The sequence below is a fragment of the Phlebotomus argentipes genome, unplaced genomic scaffold (genome assembly GCF_947086385.1).
Source record: "Phlebotomus argentipes unplaced genomic scaffold, Phlebotomus argentipes genome assembly contig_15, whole genome shotgun sequence".
NCBI lineage: Eukaryota > Metazoa > Arthropoda > Insecta > Diptera > Psychodidae > Phlebotomus > Phlebotomus argentipes.
This window is the reverse complement of record NW_026776181.1, coordinates 5,255,486-5,277,997: the sequence shown is the minus strand read 5'-3', so window position 1 is coordinate 5,277,997 and position 22,512 is coordinate 5,255,486. Positions and strand designations below refer to the sequence as shown.

General features: G+C 38.2%; 1 protein-coding gene across 1 annotated transcript in view; it reads left to right on the top strand.

Moving 5' to 3' along the window:
- The window catches only part of LOC132262821 (neuronal acetylcholine receptor subunit alpha-7), a 25,831-nt gene extending 3,319 nt beyond the window's left edge, over positions 1-22,512 (top strand). Inside the window, exons 2-13 of the mRNA XM_059762254.1 lie at positions 3,876-4,012; positions 7,235-7,279; positions 8,547-8,656; positions 9,113-9,293; positions 14,726-14,801; positions 14,875-15,069; positions 15,140-15,226; positions 16,371-16,480; positions 16,559-16,698; positions 16,777-16,893; positions 17,039-17,174; positions 18,498-22,512. Of these exons, the coding sequence (XP_059618237.1) occupies positions 3,876-4,012; positions 7,235-7,279; positions 8,547-8,656; positions 9,113-9,293; positions 14,726-14,801; positions 14,875-15,069; positions 15,140-15,226; positions 16,371-16,480; positions 16,559-16,698; positions 16,777-16,893; positions 17,039-17,174; positions 18,498-18,650 (1,487 nt within the window). The 3' untranslated portion in view covers positions 18,651-22,512. The remainder of the gene's footprint in view (positions 1-3,875; positions 4,013-7,234; positions 7,280-8,546; positions 8,657-9,112; positions 9,294-14,725; positions 14,802-14,874; positions 15,070-15,139; positions 15,227-16,370; positions 16,481-16,558; positions 16,699-16,776; positions 16,894-17,038; positions 17,175-18,497) is intronic.

The following is a 22,512-nucleotide window of genomic DNA, read 5'->3' as shown; positions in this document are numbered from 1 at the left end:
TCTTCACAAAGAGTGCAAGAATTTTCATAGTGATCTCTTTTTTCGGATAAACTTTTACTCTCACTGCAAATTGTGATTTTCCGGGAAAAAGTATCATTTTGCTGGAGATTTCCATTAATCAGAGAAAGAGAGGGAATGAGAAAAAGTTATTCCACCCCCAGAATCGCTGTTGCTTGCGCAAAATGATTATGTGACAAGTATTAATAATAATTCTAGGAAAATAATAAGGACAGACTATCTGGACAAATCGTGTGAATTCCTTCAGAAAAAAAACTCCACTTTAAATTCAAATGACGAGATAAGCAACTGCGTGCTCTCTTTTCATAAAACATTAATACTCCCATTTTAATTGACTATGTAATGTGGCATTACAGCATTTCCCTTCTTGACACGATAATTTTTCCTCCACCAAAGCGGATTCGTGGAATGAAAATGATAAAATATTTTCCCGTGAATTGCCACGGGGAACAAGGAGTGTAACTTAAAATCTACCCCCGGTGTGCGAAAGGAAGGGCACATGTCTTATTATAATAATGAAAATTCTAGGGGTGAAAATTCAGCAGCACTGGAGTTTCACTGTAATTTTCTAAACAAATGTCTGCAAAAGTAAATGCAGTGGAAAATTTTGGCACTCACATTGTGTACTCACGTACAACTTTCCAAAGAATTTAATTACATTCTCCCAGTGAATATATGTTACCAAGAAACTTAGTGCGGGGTTCTTTTTCATACCCACCAAGAAGTTTTTCTTCCTTCTACCCTCTATTCTAATTTACTGGTTGGGCTTTTTGCCTCACTTCCTCCTTTTCGCCCAGGATACAATTTTCTTCTTTGGGCTATATGGCGAAGATCTGGCATGAAAAGAGGTCGACAAAGTGACACTGAAGTGATCATAAAATAGTGAACACCATGAAATATTCCTTTGCGGGGGATTTTCTCTGACAAGTAAAAACTTTCTCCTACCCGTCGATTAATAAAGAGGATTAGGCAAGTAGAAAGAGGAAAAATCTGAGGCTTTTCTGGCACAGGAAGAGCGTTAAGTCATGCAATTTATCTCGTTCTTCCGTTTGTCGCCTGCGACGACGGACTCACTTTTTAATCTCCTTAAGCTTGCGCCATCAAAATTGAAAATCACATGAGAATATTACACTTTCACCACCACTGGGTGACAACCTCAAGTCAGTCTTATTAAATTACGTGATTTTTCATAAACTTATAATCTCTTACGCTGAGAATTTAATGAGTCGCAACAAAGTTGAGGTAATGAGCTGTTATCACCGAATTGCCACCTTAATGGAATGATGGAAGACACATTGGGTTGCGCCAACACTGTGGAATGGGCACTTTGAAGGTTGAAATTGTGGGTATTCTTTTCCAGATTGCCAGAATTGTCATTCAGTTGTGAGTGATGAACTTGTGCGCCGTCATAGTGTCAAATATGTGTCAGGAGAGAATTCAGCAAAACGAGTTTGAGAATCGCTGAGGAAGACTCGTTTTTTTAGTGATACTGCGAGCCAATTCCCATTCAGGCGGAATGTTCCAGAAATGGATAAAAATTCTTTTATATACACCGAATTAAAGTGGAAATTCTAATTTGATTATGAATTATATCCTTTCCTCCTGCTGAAATCTCTTGTGCATTCGTGCCACCCACCACATTCACCGCCTTATTTTTTAGGCATTGTTTCAAGGAAAACTCCGCCAATGGTTTGGCACACATTCAACATTTCAATCCGAATTTACATTTCCAGCGTTCGGGTGGAGATGTAACAATAATTTAAGAGAATGTAAGGGTGTGTATGATTAAACTTTTAATGGAAATGTCGATTGGGTGAAAAAAGACGGAAAGTCGGGCTATGACGCGAAGGATGTGCCAAATTGCTAAATTATTCGGTGTGGCATTAAAAATTTACATTATGCTGTGAGTGAATGGAGGGATGAGTGGTCGGGTGAGAAAGGTATAGCGCACATATCGGGTGAAGACATGTGAAAAGCTTCCGCAAAAAGTGCCACTAACAGCTCTTCTAAATACATTTTCAAGTACATAAAGTTCTGCTGGTGGAAAAGCCTTCACACACACACGAGTTAGATTTTCTCGCCTACCGATGACAATTTATGAGTTGGTGCAGTTCTCATAATTTATTCATCTCGAAAAATCATCCTGCGGTCTTTGATATAAATTTTCACTCAATCACTTTTCGCACTTGTCCAAAGATGAGGCAATAAAAAGTCAGACGCGAGGGGAATTTTTCAGTCTCCCCAGAGTGTATGGAGTCGAGATGTGAGACCTCTTCCTTTTGGACACTGCCAGAGATCGAACATCATACAATGTGTTATTTATTGGTGACATGGCAAATTCCTACACTGCCTCATTCATCTTTTCCCACCCCATCAACCCCCAAAATCCCCACTGTCTCCATTGCCAGGATATTTGCGCAAAATCTCTGTTTTGTCAAGAAACTCTATGGCTGTGTGAATTACATTTTCTCCCATCCCGCAAGTATATATTTTCAACAAGTCTTTTTTGTGTTGCTCTCAATTTTTTTTTCTGTTCCGCCCGCACCTCCCAAAAAAACACTGTACACGATCCCGAACTTCTTGCCTGGCTGCAAAGGCGCAATCACAATGAGCCGATATGGTGCTGAAGGCAGATTCATCAAATTGAAAAGTGTGGAGGAAAAGTAAATTCCACGCTGTGGCATTTGAAGTGAAAACTTTCCTCCTTAAGCGCCTTTCACACTTCCACTCTTGGGAATGTAAACATCTCACCTTCCCAAGAGGGAAGTCAGTGCATATAAGTTGAAGCTGCATTTATCAAGTGGCTGCGAGGTGGGAAATTTCATGAAAAATTCAGAGATCCTGAAGGATATTAGAATCCTTGAACTAAATTCAAGTGAATCGTGACTGAGATTCTGGCGGTCGCTGCTTCACATACAGTGTGAACTGCAACATATCACAAATGCGGGTTAGTCTTCGAGACTTTTGGCAACTGAATGCACTTTATTGAGGGCTTTGAATTGATATATGCCAGAAAACAGCCACCCACAGACACAGAAACAAAAAGATGAACATCAAATGTGTTGTAGCGACTGAATTTCATCCCTCTTTCAGGCTAATTTCCATTCTCAGGCCCTGCGTGCGATCTTTAGCATGTTTCCCAAATAAATAAAGCAACTCTTTTGAAATATAAAAATACTCGTTTTCCACCGTGAAGTGCCATGAAAGTTTCATGCGATTCTCATCCAAATGCCTGATACACAATCCCGGAATCCAGAGATTGGATGCTATTGAAATATTCACCCTTCATTATCATTCATCGCGTCGAAGAGCTTTTCAGGAGCTTTTTCTCCATCTGAACGTGTGAATCTGCCTTTTGACTCCTGGCGCACTTCATGAGCTAGCAAAAAGGGAGGGAAACGAAAATGTTCTCTCCTTGTCAATATTGGAATGGTTGGAGTCAAAAAAAAGTTAATAAAATTCCAATTTCCATCAATAACTCGAGGAGAAATACATTGTATTAACCTTATGTCTCACAAATGGCACAATCACGTAATTCAGGAGCATTCGGAAGAACGTGGCGAACGATGAACGTGACAGTGGAGAAAACAAATTATTCGGATATAAACTCTCCGACATATTTTACGTGGGGAAGGGGCGCGCCAGAAAAAGATGGGGTTTCGGGGTGGATGAAAAAAGGTCTGTTGAAGCGCTGTGGAACATGTGAAAATTCCATTAGCCATGAGAAGATAAGAGGTGTGCATTTGAGTAGGCGAGACATTTTCACTTGCAAGGTTCGCATTTTAAATTCTTGGCTGGGATTTAGGAATGCTATTCTGCATACACACAAATTCACGTCCACTCTCTGTGTTTTGCAGTGATTGCCGGTCCGCATGAGAAGCGTCTTCTTCACGTGCTCCTGGACAATTACAATGTGCTGGAGCGACCTGTCGTCAACGAATCCGACCCGCTGCAGCTGAGCTTTGGGTTGACGCTAATGCAAATTATCGATGTGGTGAGTCCATTACACCCTGTCACTCAATTATTGCGCGAACATAAGTGGAATTTGGCTAATGACCTGGCGCATAATAGCGCGAGGTGTGGCCACTTTTCCGCTTAAAATGATTCCTGTGTATTTTTGGGGTTTTGTCACTCACCGAAAATGTTATTATTATATCTTACATTAGCTCATTAACAGAAAACCCTCTTTTTTGTGCGCACAGCCTCCGCAGCCACCGAGTAAATTTGGTGGGTTTTTAATTACAAACACGCTCCATCTCGGGAACTCACTGTTTGTGGCATTAGTCTAATTGAATACGCCGCTTTATTGCTAATCCATATCCCCGAGCACAATGCCAAGCTTTTACACTGCAAACAGACGGCCGGAATGGGAGATCTTGTCGGTGCTGTGATCTTCCCTGCAATCCGCTCAAGCAGAACATTCACTCAGTGTGTGAACGTCAGTGCACTTGAAACATATCCGCGATGATTTGTAATCTGCTCTTTTAGCTGGCGAAAAATTCAACACTTATTCTTTACGTGAAAATGTGTAAGGATGTTTTTTTTTTGCCTTCAACGTAAATGTATCATTCCACGAGACGGTTTTTTATCGTCGTCCTCCTGGATTTCTTTCTCACCCTCGACAGTGATAAAAATGTGCTGCACACGTCCAATGAAAATACCTGAGAGTGGAATATGGCACTCAAAGTTTTCAACAGCTCACTGAAATGTAGCATGTCATAGCGAAAAGGACTTTACAACAGACTTAAACTCTAATCACTGTCGGCGTGCTTGACAATCACTGTTAGCTTACCGGGCCCAATTGAGACGGTCGAAATCAATTTGCCGCGAAGTCGGGCACAAACAACAAGATGGATTTATCGCAGGGTAAATCCACTTTGTAGGGATTTTGACTGTTATTGAGTTTGAGAATCACCCCCACCAGGAAGAGGGATTCCGCCAACTCTGCCAAAATATTCCATCGTATCGATTTCTCTCCTGCGAGTTCCAACTGTCAGTTGTCGCGTAATTGTGTTTAACCTTTAAAAGTACCGAGAGTCGAGCACACAATTAGCGGGCGATAAGCGCTTCGTACTGAGTCAGCTTTTTGGGCTAATGAACTTTTTTTTATGGGAGTCAATTGAAGGAGAAAAACAGTGGTGGCGAGTAAAGTTTCCCAGCGCCTCCACCATGTTAATGCGCTGGGCGTTACAAGATGCAAGATTGTTTTCGACTTTATGGTCCTCTTCCTCTTTGCCTTTCCACGCGTTTTTCTTATCTCTGAGGGATGTTAAAGTGGCAAATTATATCCTAAAGTTAAAAGGATTTTTTTTTCTCTCGATTTTCTGGGGTTGCTTTTAATTTCAAAGTCAAATTGAAATCTTAGCAAACAGGCGCTGTCACTACATATATTGCGTGAATTGAATTGCTAAAGTGGTTCGTTTATGATGGAGAAATACGGTAACGATGTAGATTCAATATTTGGAGGAATTATGAATTACTATTTCAGTGAGCCAACAAAGTATTTGCTCTAGAAGACTACAGGGCAAATACTGGGTAATCTTCGAGTTCCTCCATCAAAGTCCTGGGCAAATGAGAAAACCAATTGCATGAAAGCCAGTGAATATGTCAGTGTCTGCAATGTGGATCCAAAGACGCCCTGACAGAGTGGCTGTCTGTTTAATTTTCCGCTGATTTATTATTCCACTTCATGGACGAAAAGACCAACTTTTATCACAGCCATACTATAAGAAAAGGCACACATATATAGTTTTTGGGGAGCGCACACTCATGTGAATAGGGAAAGGGGCCCATAATCGAGACTCCCAGAGGAATATTAATGAAGAGGCATTGGAGTGTGTCTTTTTGCTGCGCACACTTCGTATCTGTCTTGTGGACTTAAAATACTCCCGATGGTGCGGGATGAGCGATGTGGCGTGCCATAAAAAGGATATAGGAAATTATGCACAGTATTATGTGTAATTCAATTTAACCGTTTCGGCCAACGTGACATTTTCCGCGTGTGTGTGTGAGATTGTCCAATTTTTGATTTATTTCAAATGGACTTTTCCTAGAGAATGAACTCTTCCGTGAAATAGAGGCAATTCTGGTAATTTTATAGATTTTATGCTGGCGCGTTTTTGCTCACTTTTAAAGGCAATCTTTGAGCACTTTGACGTTCCTCTTATCTCAAAGGGAACACTTTGTGTCATATCCTCAAACTGTGAACGGAATCATAGCGCAAAACAATTGTAATGGTACGTTTTATACCCAGATTGCGATATAAAATCTCCTTTTACAGCATGCAATAACTCTCAAATGCTTGTTTTAGGCCATCACAGAGCAAATTGGCCAGCATTAGAGGTCACCCAGGGGGTGAGATGGGGGCTGGATATTACAATAAATTCATGTGATAACATGCTAAATGGGAAAATCAATGACAACTTTTCCAACTATTTGAGCATCAAACTCAGGGGCAATATCCACTGATAATGGCTGTGTAATTCATCATGAAAATACCCCGTCTTGTCAAATACAGTCACACGAGAGGCATTTTAGCCATATGAGAAATATATATTGTGAATTTTGAGGTAAATGTGCGGCGGAGTGCGAGTATATGTATCGGCAAAGGTGGCGGAGTGAAATGGATGTTTTAAAAGTTGTCGTGAAAAGTTTCCTGACACAGGTGGCAGTTTTTCCTTCGTCATTTTGTGCGTAAAAATGCCCATAAAATAGCATCGCTATCGCTTTTCATACATCTCTCATGCCACCATATATGGCATGGCATATGAAGAGACCCACTTCAATGCATAAGGACAAAATCGATACTGTGCTTATTCTATGAACGACTGTAAAGTATCACCCCTAGTTTTTCATCACGAAAAAAGACTCGCCCTCGGAAGCATCCTTTCCATATGCCAGCCAATCTTGGGTGTTGTGTTTCAAGCCCAAAAAAGGGAAATACCTTCGGGAATAAATACATCCACTCCCACCACTCAAATACCTCCAATATCCTCATCGTGTCGGACCAAAAAGGTACATAGGGCCAAAGGTGCGTAGTAAAATTCATCCCATGAGCTTTTTTCGACCCCGACCACTGCCTTTAAGAACGCTCGACTTGAGACGCTTCTCACATTGGCTCCCGTGGAAAAGTTTTGTCCATATTTTCACTCAATGAATTAACCTCTGAAATTTACCATCTCATTCAATCTCTCCTTCTCCCCTCCTTTTTTTGCAGGATGAAAAGAATCAACTTCTTATCACCAATATATGGCTCAAATTGGTAAGTTAGCATATAAATTTTGTCACACACACTGGCATAAAAAAATCAATTTCTTCCTTATAAGATCTTCTCTCACTCAAACCAGAAACGACTTTTTATACATAATTCTCTTATCATCCTTCCACTTCTCTTATTGCCTGTGATTTCAACCTCCAAGTCTCCTCAAGACAACACAAAGATAATGCTTCTCTTTATCCACAAGACACAAAGTTCTTAGTCAAACTTTCCCATTGAGCATACACACACATACACAAGTTGATTAACCGTATTAACATGTGAAGTTTGTGGGACCATCTGTTGAAACCTTGGCTTAAACTTGGGACAAAAGTATCAAATTTCTCTTGGAGATTATGAATATTAGCGGAGAGATGCAAAACCGCACTCTGATTCGCCCTACAGCATCTCTCCTCATACTGGAATTTCACGCGACATTGCAAATTGGAGTGTATGAGCTTTTGAACTTGTGTGGTGAATAGCATCAATGAGCATACAAGATCGCTTCAATTTCAATTGGTCATGTATTTTACGCTGCAATCTACTGAGAAACTTTACTAATCATCATTCCAAGAGAATCGCAAATGTCCCACTTTTTTCCACTCTCAATTGCGGATTATGACAGAAAAAGCTCAAATTTCTTTAAATGAAAACTCTCTGGGAAAGTGTAATGAAATATATTCTCATAATTATTAAATTTCATTAAAACTAACACGGAGAGTAATTGAAATTGCCAAGAATGTGTTCCTATATAGGGTGGTGTGTTTTGTGGCGTGAAACTTTGTAATGTTGTCTTGTGGAAATTTGCAAGAGAAGAAGAACGTTGAATTCTTCCTCCCACCTCTGACATGAAATTATACATGCAAAAATAACCGAGTTTGCAAGAAACTTTAAAGTCCTGGTAAACACAATATTTTGACAGATGATTTACTGCATATTGCCGGAGTGATAATGAAATGGATGAAATTGTCAGATGATGCATGAAAATTGGTGTGTGCATTTTTATTTGGTGAACCAAATTTTAAATGGTCTGTGTTTATCAAATAGTATTATGTTTTTGACAAATTGTTTTAATTTTAAATCACTCACCACTGCACCGTGAAATCTCTCTGTGCCCTTCTCCCCACCCCCGCAGAATCGCCCCGCCCCTCTCTCATCCACGCCCGCAGCGCCACAATCGTGTTGATTTTTATGGCACGAGACTGCAACGGATGGAGAGGGTGAATGGTTGGGGTGAAAAAAGGAACAGCATTGGAAATGAATGTATTTTCAGGAATGGAATGATATGAATTTGCGCTGGAATTCTTCAGAATACGGTGGTGTGCGAGATTTACGGATTCCACCGCATCGTCTGTGGAAGCCAGATGTATTAATGTATAACAGGTAAATTTGTACACACAGCTACTAATTTTGCACCCATATCATTTTCGCAGTTGTCGTGTGAGCCAGTCGCTTTTCCGGCGGCTGCGAATTCTAAACGCTCGATCTTGGGTGTCCGTAGTATGAGTGAGGGCCCTATATTTGCATTGAAAAGCCATAATCATTTACATTTGCAAAATTTCCACCCTTTTTGCCAGTCACATAAATCTCGAGAGCGAAGCGAGTCTCCCGCCTTCGCTCATTGCTCGACTCAGATGTCTATTTGGAATATTAAAGACATAAATTCACCACCTTCATGGCGGAGACGCATGAGTCTGATTTAATTTGAGAACAATAAATATTTGGTTAGTGTAATAGAACAAATAAGTTGGCCCGAGACCGAGCCCGGAATTGTTGACGTCTGTTTGTGACTCCCACACAACATCGCACCTGTTTACATTGTCGCCAATTGAATTGCAGCGCCGACGAGGGCTTCGACGGAACGTACCCGACCAACGTGGTGGTCAGGAATAATGGGTCGTGCCTGTATGTTCCACCTGGAATCTTCAAGTCCACATGCAAAATTGATATCACTTGGTTTCCCTTTGACGACCAGCGGTGCGAAATGAAATTCGGCTCATGGACCTACGATGGTTTTCAGGTAATTAAAACTTAATGATTAAAATGTCCACATTCTTGGGCGACCCAGGCCAAAGTACACACTATCAGAAACTCATAATTCTCCCCACACCGCCGCCACCCCACCGAACGATATACCTTACATTGGCAAATTTTATTAAATAACACCAACTTCAGCAACACCAAGAACCCTCAGCCAAAAGATTTCCGCACAATGTGGAAGTTTATTTGTTATGCTAGTACATGAGAGCGAGAGAGAGTTTGAAATTTTGCCACACACAAAAGGCACCCCGGCGGGGGGCGGTGGCAAGATGAATATTTTGGGAGGCCTATGCCCCAGCAAAATGGTCTTGAGTAAATATCATAAAATAAAATACAATGATTTCCCCATCCCCAACACTTGCAAATCAATAGTCGTCCTGTCAGCATAACATTTCACTCACGTCGTGTTCATTTTCCATTTTACCAGAAATTCAGCCCCTCCCACCCATTTATTTAGTGCGACTTCAGTCAAGTAATTAATAATTGATAAACAATCATTAATTTCGGGCCTGTTTCGCTGCAATCATTTCCCATTCCAGGCCCATTTTTCCAACCTCACCAGCAGCTGGACATTTCATGAAATATGCTTTTTTCACAATCACAGCTTTGTCGTCTGCTCGCATCGTTTAATTGTTTGATTAGTTTTTGAAAAAAAAAAATGCACAATATGAGAGAAATTAAATTGCAATGTGGTTTCGATTTCAAACTGAAAAGTATACCACATGCGGTTTTTAATCGAGACAATTCAATTTGCTATTTTTTATTGTGATTTAGTAATTTTAAACCAATAATATATTTACAGACGAATTTTCATTTAAACCTTAAATCGCATCAATTACAATAACATCCAGTAATCGTATTCATTTTTCTAGTTATTCTTTTAGGGGTTGTTCGGCATTGCTGTGCCCAAACAAAATTAAATAATGACCAAAAACATACAGCTAATTGCGCCAAATTCTCTATGTTTGCTTCAGAACGGTTCAGCAGATATTTGAACAATTCGACCCTAACAAACATCTCGAGAATCAATTCTCGTGGGGTTCCGCTCGTCAAGAGTATGATTCCCAGTTTGGGATAAACAATAAGTTTTGGGCTGCTCGACAAAGCCACCCACGTGAGCTTTCGTGAAAAGTATGTCGAGAGCTCACAACCACTCGGCGTCCCCTGACGGAAAATTGTCTCCTGCGGGATTGATCTGGGAGGGAGGTGGCTTTATATGTATTATAAAATAAATTGCTCATGAACTATGTGTCTCGTGCAATTTAGTTGACCCACAATGGCATTCCCTTATTCCATTTTCGCTGATTCCCATTTTGCGAACATTTCCACCCCGTCCCCCCGGTCATCCCCTCCGCCGACCCACGGACAAAATGATAAATGCACCGTTCATGGTTTTGAATTTATACACACATACACAGCGCCATGTGCGGGTTCTGTGCCCTGCATGGTTGCGCCTGTGTGAAAGTGGGTGGCACAAGATTGGGTGTGAGACCCATGATAGCTCAACTATACCATCTATGCCTGCCATGCTGTACAATTGCAGTATTTCGATGGGATGTACACTGCTGCACATTGACTGCGAGACTTCTTTCCTCAGCCCTCGGCATTGTTTGCCCGTGGCTTTGCGAAATTTTCACTTATGATAATTCCTATTTTGCGGATTCTCCTCACATTTAGGAGAAATTGTCGCCCTGGAAGACGTGAAAATGGCTCTTGTGGCAAAACCAAGGGGAGTCGAGCTGAAAAAGTATCATAGACTTCTGCCGCACATGAAAACTTCTTTGTCAACACCACACAACAATGCAATGGCTGTGCTACAAACACTCTGCAATTGCAATGCTGAGATTCCCACCCCAAAAATCTCATCCCCCATTTTGCATGTACTCGTAGGCGCCACACCTCCCAAAAGTGCTATTATTGTTGTGTGATACTCTGGGTCAAATTCACATTCCCATCTCTATGTAGTACATGGTTTATCGCGACATATAAAGCATAATCTGGGTGTGAGAGTCATATTTTTGAAATTTCCACCAAAACATGCCGGGACATATCTTTAAAGTAATTACACAAATATACAGACTAATAGTACGGAAATTTGCGTCCTTAATTCCTAGGCGAGGAGACCCATTAGCCCTCGTCCTGGATAAAAATCTGCACCATTTGCATCGATCGCATGAATTATGGCCCTCACAGGGTTTAATCAAGGTGCTCACGTCTGAATGTAGAGCCATTGACCCGGTTTTATATATACACACACACCCAAACTGTAGATTGACTTTAAATCTAATTATAAGATCTCCTCTCAAAAGTGAGAACAAATTGTCGGGATCTCCAAACGACTGAGATTGTTTCGCTTGAATTTATTATTCCCCTGAAGGCAGTTGTGCTGTAAGTTCTGCAACAGCAAATTCTAAGAATGAATGGGAGTTTCCTGATTCTTGAACTGGAGCAATAAATCCCGGAATAATTGCTGTAAGTAATTTCCCTTCTGGACTTCATGTCCCCCGTATTGTCATCAGATATGGAGATTAAGATCACTTACTACGCCCCTGTTCCGAAATGACCCTCACTGGGTAGTTAATATCATCGCGAGAAAGATGTAATAAATTCCCGGAGAAATATATTCAACTTGCAACTGTCTCTGGACCAAATCTCCCCAGTTTCGTTACATTAAATATGTACAAGATATAGAGGACAATTTCTGCTGAGTATTGCAACTTGCACTCAAGCTACTCACCAAATGCAATTTCATCTCGTGCATCAGTTTCCGAATCATTGAATATTTTTCAACTGAAGAATGGTGCGGAGGATAGACAAGATTTACAATTTCAACTCATAATATATTGTTCAATTCTCTCGCTGAGATATTTTCTGTGGAAATACGCTCACAATTCAGAAATATTATACTAAGCGAATTGGGTGGTTTTGTTGCCTAGCACGAAATGATAGTTCTGAATGGAATACAATGCAAATTATTTACATTTTTTCCGCTATTCGGCCGTTGAGGTGAATTATGGCGCTGAAGGGAATAAATTTTATCGGTTCAAGTAGCAAAAAAAGGATGTTTAATGGCATTGTTTACATCGTTGCTGGTGGATGATTGGCATTTACAGCCTCAGATTTGTATTCCAAGACGGAAAAGAAGAAATATCGATCGACAGAAATTCATTGTGAGAAACTATCCATTTCGCTTTATGAAGCCAATAAATGAGACCACAATCGCAATTAAAAGAATATTCAATTTGCAGACCAATATTAGAGCAATTGTATTCAGAAACATTCCACATCCAATATCGTTTATCATAATTATTTTCTGGTATTTTAACCATTCTAACATTGTCTCTCTACTGCTAACGTTTGCCGTTTAATTATGAGATTGGAGAATTGTGAAATATCGCCTTGAGCACTATCTAAAATATTTTATGCCTATCTTAATTGATTCACAACACAAATTGCTAAATATTCAGAAGATGCATCAGACGAATGATACATAGTCATGAGTCATGAAGGATTGTGTGTGGGAATTTTCCGTCGAAATACAAGTCTATGTAGTGTAGCATAAATGAAGGGAGTGAAACTTTTGGCCCTTGAAGCTTGAGTAAAAGTTCGAACGATAAATTGCGGTGAAAATACACTTATTTTCGCAAAAGTTGCTCACAAAATGCATTTTGCAGGCCCAAATCATAAATTGCACGTCCCCAAAGGGCAACTCTATAGTGAATAGTTCTTCACAATGGCAATTTTCCCTGCGACTCTTTCGCAAGCTTTCATGCAGTTTGTCGTTGGCGAGAAGTATGTGATGCCTGAGCATAAATTCAGTGTCATTTCGTGATATGTTAATTTATATTTTGTTTATCTCATGGGAAAATCTATGCTCCGGGTGTATTCAAATAGTGAAATTGCGGAAATTACGTTGAATTATACAGGGCTCTTCATCACCCAGAATTTCATCACTTGTTTATCTTAATTCTTCAACAAATCACCATCTCCCTCATGGCCACGAGAAGGGTTTTCTCTTTCCGTCCCATTCCTTTTTCACCGCGTGAATGTGTTTCCACATTAAATTACATTTTGCAAGATGATGAAAGACCCTGAGAGACGAAAAATACACTTGTAAATAAGAATTCAATTTTATAAGTGGAGCTCTCAGCTCTCAGACAAGGTTGAGGGGATGCCATCAGGGGGTGAAGAGAGCCATAGAGAAGATTGGACGACATTTTTGCGGGGGTGTTGTTTTTATTCTTTGCTCTCATTTCGCAACGCCGGAGACAATTTTGGCTCCGATTCTTATTAAGATTTATACAGGTTTCTTGATAAATGAGGGTTGGGCATGACGTCATACTTGCAGAGCATTTTTACAACATCACAGAGCCTCAATTTGTGCCCACATCGAAAGGTTAAGGGTCATAGAGTGTCCATGCTAATTGAATTCACGATGTGATTCCAACTATTGATCTACAAAAACATTTTCTGTGCCCACACAATCTTCAGAAAATGCGTGAAGAATTGGTATTTTCATAACTCTTGTCAAAATCGTAGAAGGGTTCATAAGCGACTGTAAGCTCTTCATCAATGATTTTCATCAAGAAAGCTTGTCTCGCTGTGCCACCGTTTCCAGAAATTCACTCCTTAGGGAAGGGCAAAGCGAGCAAAGGTTGGCTAAAGGGTGAGACTTTAACTGTAGGCGTGCGTTTAATAAAATTAAATTCTCCTTATCGCCGGCATTATGGAAAGTTTGCCAAAATCAAGCACTTGCGTACTGTAGAAGTATAATTACAGCGAGGAAATAATTGTGGGCTCCGACGATGCTTTCGGGTCGTCTTTCTTAGAGTGCCGCTGTGAGTTTGAATTTGGAACAAAGACCGTGTACATCTACCCCAATTGTTACACTCTCAAGTCCAACTTTTCACAGTCGAGAGAGTGTGTGGACTTTAATTTATAAATTGCTGCGAGAGCTGAACGAATGAGTTGTGGTTGTTGTAAATACAAGAGGGCGTTATTTGCATAGAAGGAACATCTCTTACTGAGGAAATGCATGCAAGGCTTCAGGATATTGTCGACAGACTCAAATTTCATTTGTACGCCACATTGGTGGCATAATACATCTTAAAGAAGCGCTCATCGTGCACAGAGTGTCTCTTTAAGTGCCAACAAAAAAGGCTCTTGTCTGGAGAAGAGAAAGTGCAAAATGAAAGGGAGGAATAATCTGCTCAGTGAAATCCATTTTCCAATTTAAATGCATGAAAATGTTTATGAAATTTCACTTCATACAAATTCCATTCTCCCCTCCAAGTTATTATCCCACCAGCTGTGATTGTTCCATTGAAGCAACATCAACAATTAATCCTATTCACAGTGTGATGAAAAACCACAAACATCAACACAGTCTGACTCTCTGTTTCCCTTTCACAGCTCGATCTTCAGCTGCAGGACGAGGCGGGAGGAGATATCAGTAGTTTTATAACGAATGGCGAATGGGAGTTGCTGGGTGAGTGGCGATTAAGGACAAATTATCTACCCTTAACAGCTTCCTTAACACTTTCTAATTACTGATATGATAGGTGTTCCCGGGAAGCGTAATGAAATTTACTACAATTGCTGCCCCGAACCTTATATCGATATCACATTTGCCATACTAATCCGACGGAAAACCTTGTACTACTTTTTCAACTTAATCGTGCCATGTGTACTGATTGCATCTATGGCACTTTTGGGATTCACACTGCCACCAGATTCCGGTGAAAAACTCTCGCTTGGTGAGTCACAATTCTGGATAAATATTCTCATGAGTCAGGATTTTTAAAATATATCGATGACCTCTTTCAGGAGTAACAATTCTTTTGTCACTAACCGTCTTCCTAAACATGGTGGCTGAAACAATGCCAGCCACTTCGGATGCTGTGCCTCTTCTAGGTGAGTACCTTTCTCCCCATACAAGTCCACTCAATTGCGCGTTGATAATTCTCAATTTTGAGGTGGAAGGAATTGGCTTTCTGCGCAAATTTGCTCACATTCGTGGTGATCAAACGGTCGGGCTTCTTTTGCCGTACGCCTAATTGCCAATTAATCCCAGCCATATGAGATGGTCGGTTGTATGGAGAGGTTGTAGTGGCTGTAGTGCAATTGCGAGCAAGTTGAGGTCGGGTGTTTGGGGTATAAAGTAAATCGGTCGGAAAACCACAGGGTGGAAAAATTCAAACATCCTGCACGACCTTCTATCACTACATGTGATATCTTAATCTAGTCAAATATCCGGCATTATTGGTCCAGCAGGATTGGCCATTGCACAACAAAAGGGCATCTCCTCGGGGCGCTCAACTAAGCCCTGCCAGTGATCACAATGAGAATCAGATACAGAAGTTTGTGCTGGTGGTTATTTTTTTTTTTGACTCAATGACTGTAAAACTGACTTTCATGTTCGGGAGTTCTTTTTTTCCATTACATTGCCCAAAGCTCTTTCGATCGACAAAATACCCCCTCTGGCCCGCACCCATCGCATTTATCATCATTGTGAATTATTTATAGCTTATGTGTACACCGATAAGTTGTGAATAATTCAGCCTAAAGCGCTGAAACATCCTCTCTCAAGTGGAATAGTAAAGTGTATTCCCGATGAGAGCATTTCCGAGCGGTGTATATGGTGAAATTTCAGCGCCGAATGATTGCACAATGTCGCCAGTATAAATTTACGAATTAGAGAGGAGATGTTTTGTCGCCTAAGAGGCTGTAAAGTGACAAGTTAGAGGCCCCATGGGTTGACTTTCAACGCGCTTATCCATTTCCACACCCGTCAACAAGTCAGAAAGTCTTTGACTCGCAGCGTTGAGTGCCCAGAAGAAGGGAAGAAGAAAAAAAATACATGGGGCTGTATGCAGAAAAGGGTGAGCCCAGGAAAAATTATTATTCATGAAGTTTCAGAAACGATAAATTGTGTGGAAAATGTTCTTTCAATATTTATAGCAGAGGCAAATACACTTTTTCTGCACACACTCACCACGGGAGTTCTCGCTGTTTCACATTGAATACTGTATGTGTTTCCTATTCTTTCTCACCACAGGAACTTACTTCAATTGCATTATGTTCATGGTAGCGTCGTCGGTTGTGTCAACAATTTTAATTTTGAATTATCACCATAGAAATGCAGACACTCACGAGATGTCAGAATGGGTAATGATCGCAATGATGCAATTTGCTATTTCCACTTATCATCACTCACTCATGTGCTTTTTGCACTCTTCACGGCAGATTCGTGTGGTCTTCTTGTACTGGTTGCCTTGTATCCTTCGCATGAGTCGGCCAAGTCAGGATGGCGGCACCTTCGAGATTCCGTCGGTGAGTGGATCGAAAGAGAAGCAACAGATACAGAATGTGGAACTGAAAGAGCGGTGAGCCGGCCAATGTGGCAATCAAATGAAATGGTGGTCTTTACTTGTGAAAACCAAAAAAATAATTAAATCTTTCAGATCGTCAAAATCCCTGCTTGCTAATGTGCTTGATATTGATGATGATTTTCGTTGTAATCATCGTTGCACGAGTGGAACACTTCCGCACAATCCCACATACTATAGAACCGTTTTTAGGTGAATGCAATGACAAATGCTCTATATATATAACACTCTATCAGCCATACTTATTCACTATGATATATGCCTTGTGATATTTTTGCAATGCCACACATGCAAGTGATACACCACATGTTATCTATACCTTGTCTTCCACCAACAGGCAAGGAGACGATGGGAGCGTTGGACCTGTGTCCGATGGCAGAATGCACGAAACAATATCACACACATGCCTAAGCTCGTCTGCTGAATACGAATTGGCACTAATTCTCAAGGAGCTTCGGTGGATTACAGATCAAGTAAGTGCAATGCACGGAATTAACAAACTCTGGCCATAAAGTCACCAAAACTTGTGGCTCAAGAACACTCTAAAATACCAGCGCCGCAACTTGATGAATTTTGGGACTCAACCTTATCGCTCTTAAAGTCTGTCATTATTATTATTTTATGGAGATTTAAGTTGACCCAGTGCACTAATTTTGATGGACGGAAGCAAATACTGCACCATAGTGGACAATCATGCACCACAGATAACCGTGATACTCGGTAAATATAGACAAATAGCCTGCAGCGTCATTGCAAACAGCAAATGAATATTAGCAGAGACACTATTGCTGACAATCGCAATGAATCATGTTGAAAGTGTTGAGGGGAATATAAAAAACAAACCACATTTCCTTATTATGCATCTCAACTACTGAAAAACAGAGAGAAATATATCATTTTCATTAATATTTCGAGATGAAATAAAACAATTCCGTGGAAGGTGACGAAAACGGCCTATTTAGCTGAAACTCCTTTTCTCCTCCGCTATTTCCGGCTCCTTCCACAAACTAAACACCGGCCGTGAAATTCAATTAAAACAATTCTGTACATATTCTGATGCATTCCTGGAAATTTCATCATTTATCCGAGAACTAAATTGAATCTATTTTTAAGCCCAATTCCTAAAGGACATGTCGGATGCCCATACTGTTTTCCACCAGATAAATTTACTCGCCCGATCTGATTTTTTAATGTGAAATCTCATAAATCTCGTCTCTTTTTACCCGCATTATGCCAAAATCACGTGTGGCGAATGCAGAAGAGATTCCTTAAGACGTGAAATCTTGAAGATTGATGATATATTCAGTGGTAACAAAGAAAGGAGTTAATGACATTCTCTGTAATCCCTACTCTTCAATGGCACGAAAATATTCAAATTTGAAATTGATTGAGGCGCGCATTGCACTTGCTGATTGAGTGCTCCGAAATTCGGGAATATACATATTCTGGAGTGAACAAAGGCAAGAAGACAATTCCAACTTATACATCAACCCAATTTCACTATTGCATCTCTGTGAACATCTTATGGAGTGAATTGTATCTGCTCAATGGCAAGCACACGAGAGGGTAATGCTTTTCAAGGAAAGTTTCATTGTGTGTATGTTTGGGAATTGATTTAAATCATCAAGTTGAGTGTGAGTTTTGGGGGTGAACTTGAGAAGACACTTTCGGTGAACTGGCAAACATATTTCTCTGGCAATTTACAGAGTAAACAAATATGAGCTGGCATGACTTTCGTGTTCTGAATACTAAAAACATAATGGTGTGTTGGCCTAACATGAAATTTCATTTTCCAGCTTCGCAAAGAAGATGAAAACACGGACATAACTAAAGACTGGAAATTTGCTGCAATGGTAGTTGACCGATTGTGCCTTATAATTTTCACGTTATTTACCCTTATCGCTACACTAGCTGTCCTCTTTTCAGCACCTCATTTCATCTTCCCTTAACCATACAAAAACTTCCTTAGATCAATTATTCTACTGCTTTCCCTCACACCCTAAAAAGAAATTACATCCCACAATTGTACGAAAAACATTGGAAGATTTAACGCCAATAGAATTAAATTTTCGTTCGAAAAAAGAAAGAAACTGAGAGGAGAATAGTGAGAAAAACATTGAAAAAAATTCTGAGATGAATATCAAATAAATGGATATACTATAAAGATGAAAGATACAACCTTCAAAGAAAGTGTGACTGATAAAGTAATGAAAATAATTTCCTTTCCAAAAACAGATTAACTAACAGGACTTAAAAGTAATAACTAACAGTGCTATATCTAAAAAGAAATGTGTGAAGAAAAAAAAACATAAAGAAGAGCCACACAACTTCTAAGGACAATTACAGACATTTCAATTACTAAAATTATTACTAGTGAATCAATATATCCAAATAATTCCATTATAAAAAATTGCAATACTTAATAAAATTGAGGAACTTAGGAAAAGGAAACTTTCTATTATCACAATGTGCCATTGAAATTAGATTTACTAAAAAAAAGGTTGAATATACTAGATGAAACCGTGAGTGTAAGAAACCTTCCAAATAGCGATGGCTTATTTGGTTTTTAATTGAAAAAAAAAGGATATTTATCAGAGCTCATATTAAAGGTTGTTTTTCATACTCGAAAAGATACCCATAATATCCATCATCAACGACGAGATGGATTCTGTTTGCAGTCGAAAATGCGAAATACTTAAAAAAAAAAGAAACTATTAGTAAAAAAAAATTCGATGCAAGTTCGGGGTGTAGATTTAAAAGAAGAGATAAAAGAAAACAATAACGGGAAGAAACATAAAATAACTTATGAGAAAAAAAACATGTAGATCAAACACAATAATAATTAAATCTAAAAGAATCATATTTATAGCCACTCTCAGAAAATGAAGAAAAAAAATATCACTCTAAAGAAATTAGGAAAATATTTTAAAAAATTTTAAAACAATTGGATTGATACCAATTCTTAAGGAAAGAAAAGCATAATCATAGCGAGTTTTGTACCTTAAGTATAATATAGTTTGTAAAAAAAAAATGAAATTTTTCGATAATAGCGGCTTTGTTAACAAATTCAATAAGAATTTTTCCAAATATTGATAGCATAGCATTTGCGGTAAAAGGAATATTTGAGAACATGAGGAGGGGAGATTTCAGGTAATCATCTTAATAGAGCGTAGAATTTGAATAAAAAGGAAAAACGGGGTAGTCAAAATGCTTTCTAAGTATTAAAAAAAAAGTATGGGCTATGTTTCAATCTGGCTGCATTTGTAGTGTGTGGAGCTGAACAAGAAATGCAGCTACAGTGAAAATGGCGTAAAAAAATATGTTCAAACAATTGAAAAGTCTTTGTACATATTCTAAAGAAATATTTTCGAAATTAAACCCGAACATAGGTGTATTACGATTTCAACAAAAAATGACTACCCTCTCAAATTGAGGAGTTGAATCTCAAAGAATTGTTTTAAAATAAAATATATTTTAGCAGTGATCAGAAATGATTTTCATTGGAAACGAAGTAAATAAAAATAGATGAGTTTTCGTCGATGAGCAATAAGAGCAAATTAATCTTGTTCAAAAAAAAAACTGTAAAGATGAGTAACTTCAAGTGATATAGTCATCAAAAAAATTCGAAATAGGAGAAGTATTTATTTTCCAGAGTTAAACTCTTGGAGAATGCAGTCGAAGGGAGAGATGAAATTCCACAAAATTTCCAACACTGCAGAACATCAAAGTGATGTAAAACAGCAGAATGAAGCATTAACTCTCCACCCAGCAAAAGTTGTGTGGAGAGTTTGTTTATATCAAAATGTACAGAACAATAGATTCAGAGAAAAAAAAATTGAAAAATTACACTTGACGCACACAACAAGGTGAGAAAACGACGAGAATTATTCAACAGAGATGCAAAATGAAGCATAAAATGATACAATAATGAGAGAACTACCAATAATAGTGTAATATTACAAATTTAGTGACAGCGTAACGATATTTTATAGTGATGAAGGAAACAGTGAGAGATGTGAAAATAAACAAGAAATAGAGAGAAACGATTATTCATATATTATACACATGGGGAAGGAAAGAAATTTAGAAAATAAATCATATTGTTACGTCACGTAAATGCTGTGATATGACTTTTTATAAATGGTGAGAAAAAAAGAAGATGCATTAAAAATGATTGTTGAAACAATGAATAAGAGAAATCGCAAAACTTGTTGATTTTATTAGGAAATATTCCGAAAGAAAAAAAATGATTACACACAACAGGAGAAATGTACACGAATCACGATAAACATTTTTTAATTTCCGATCTGTCATTGCATGTTTCACGAAGCCTTTTCCGAATCTTCATCACCATTGAAAAAAAATATGTTGAAAAAAATCTCTTAAAAGTGAAAAAGCTCTAAGTCAAAACACATCTGAAGACAACTTCTTACAATTAAAAACAGCATCACCGTAATATCCAGCAATTAAAGTAATGAAAGAACATTTTGAATTAAGAACGAACATATTGAATGAAGTTTACAGTATCAGAGATAAAGCAAAAAATGTATAATTAAAATAAAGTAAGTAAATGCAAGTAAATAAATAAATAATATCATAAAGATATAAATTAAATATCATAAATTAATTGATAATAATAAAAAAAAAATCGTAGAAATAAATATGTATAATGCAAAAAAAGTAAAGTAATAAGTAGAATAAAGTTAATCGTAAGGGAGATTTAAAGAGAAAAACATAAATTGGTAAAGTAGAAAGGATAAATCATAGCTAAAGTGAAACGAGAAAAGATACTGTAAATTTACTTCAATATAAAGAGTAATAAAGTATATTTATAATATATATTATACACACCTCCTAATATTTACACCCTATTATTAAATTTGTCAGCAAATACCCTATTTAGGTGGCTGTACTACCATTTTCTATAAACATATTACCGAATCTTAATTATATATTTCAAAAAGTGAATGAAAAATGAATAAAAACATACTACGGTCTTCCTACGATGATATAACCATCATTTAACGAAATGAAAAATTACCCTGATCTTCATTTTCACATTGATTTCTTTCACTCTCCAACAAATTAAACTATCTGATCACTCGTCAAACCTGAGTTTTCGTTCAATGACGCAACCTAAAGGACTATCAAATATTCAATGCAATACCTATTATAATAAACTATGAAAACCATGAAAACTATGAATAAATGTAGCAGGAAATCGAGTTGAAATGACAATTTTGTTGCAACAACGAATTTGATGAATAATTTCAACAGTATTTTGTTATTTCTACAAACTTAGCCAAAAAGGTTCACTGTATTTGGAAAATTTACGAAATAACTGATCCCAAATTAAGGTTTCTTCACTTTATATTAAAAAAAAAGAAATAGACGAGATTTTGAACACGAAGAGACGAATAAAAATATTAAGCTTAAACCTCTTCACCTAAAGACCCATAACTATAACCTCTAACTCTATATTATCACTAACTATACAACTTTACACACTTTTCACACACATTTACACATTTAATCACCTTCTTCATGATATACTTCCTGCAAGAAAATGCAATAGATTACTCTATACCTTTGCTAACATACCTTGAGAGTTACAAAATGAAAAAAAAATGAATAATCCGTAAATTGAAAGTAATTCTTATATTTAAATATAAAAATATTTAAACACGAAAAAGGGGATAATTGACGAATTAACTAAATATTGGCTCTTGTACATTGCCAAAAAAAAGTGAGTAAAGCAAATATATCTAAATAAATTATAATAAAAGAAGACAAGTTAATAAAAAAAAACAA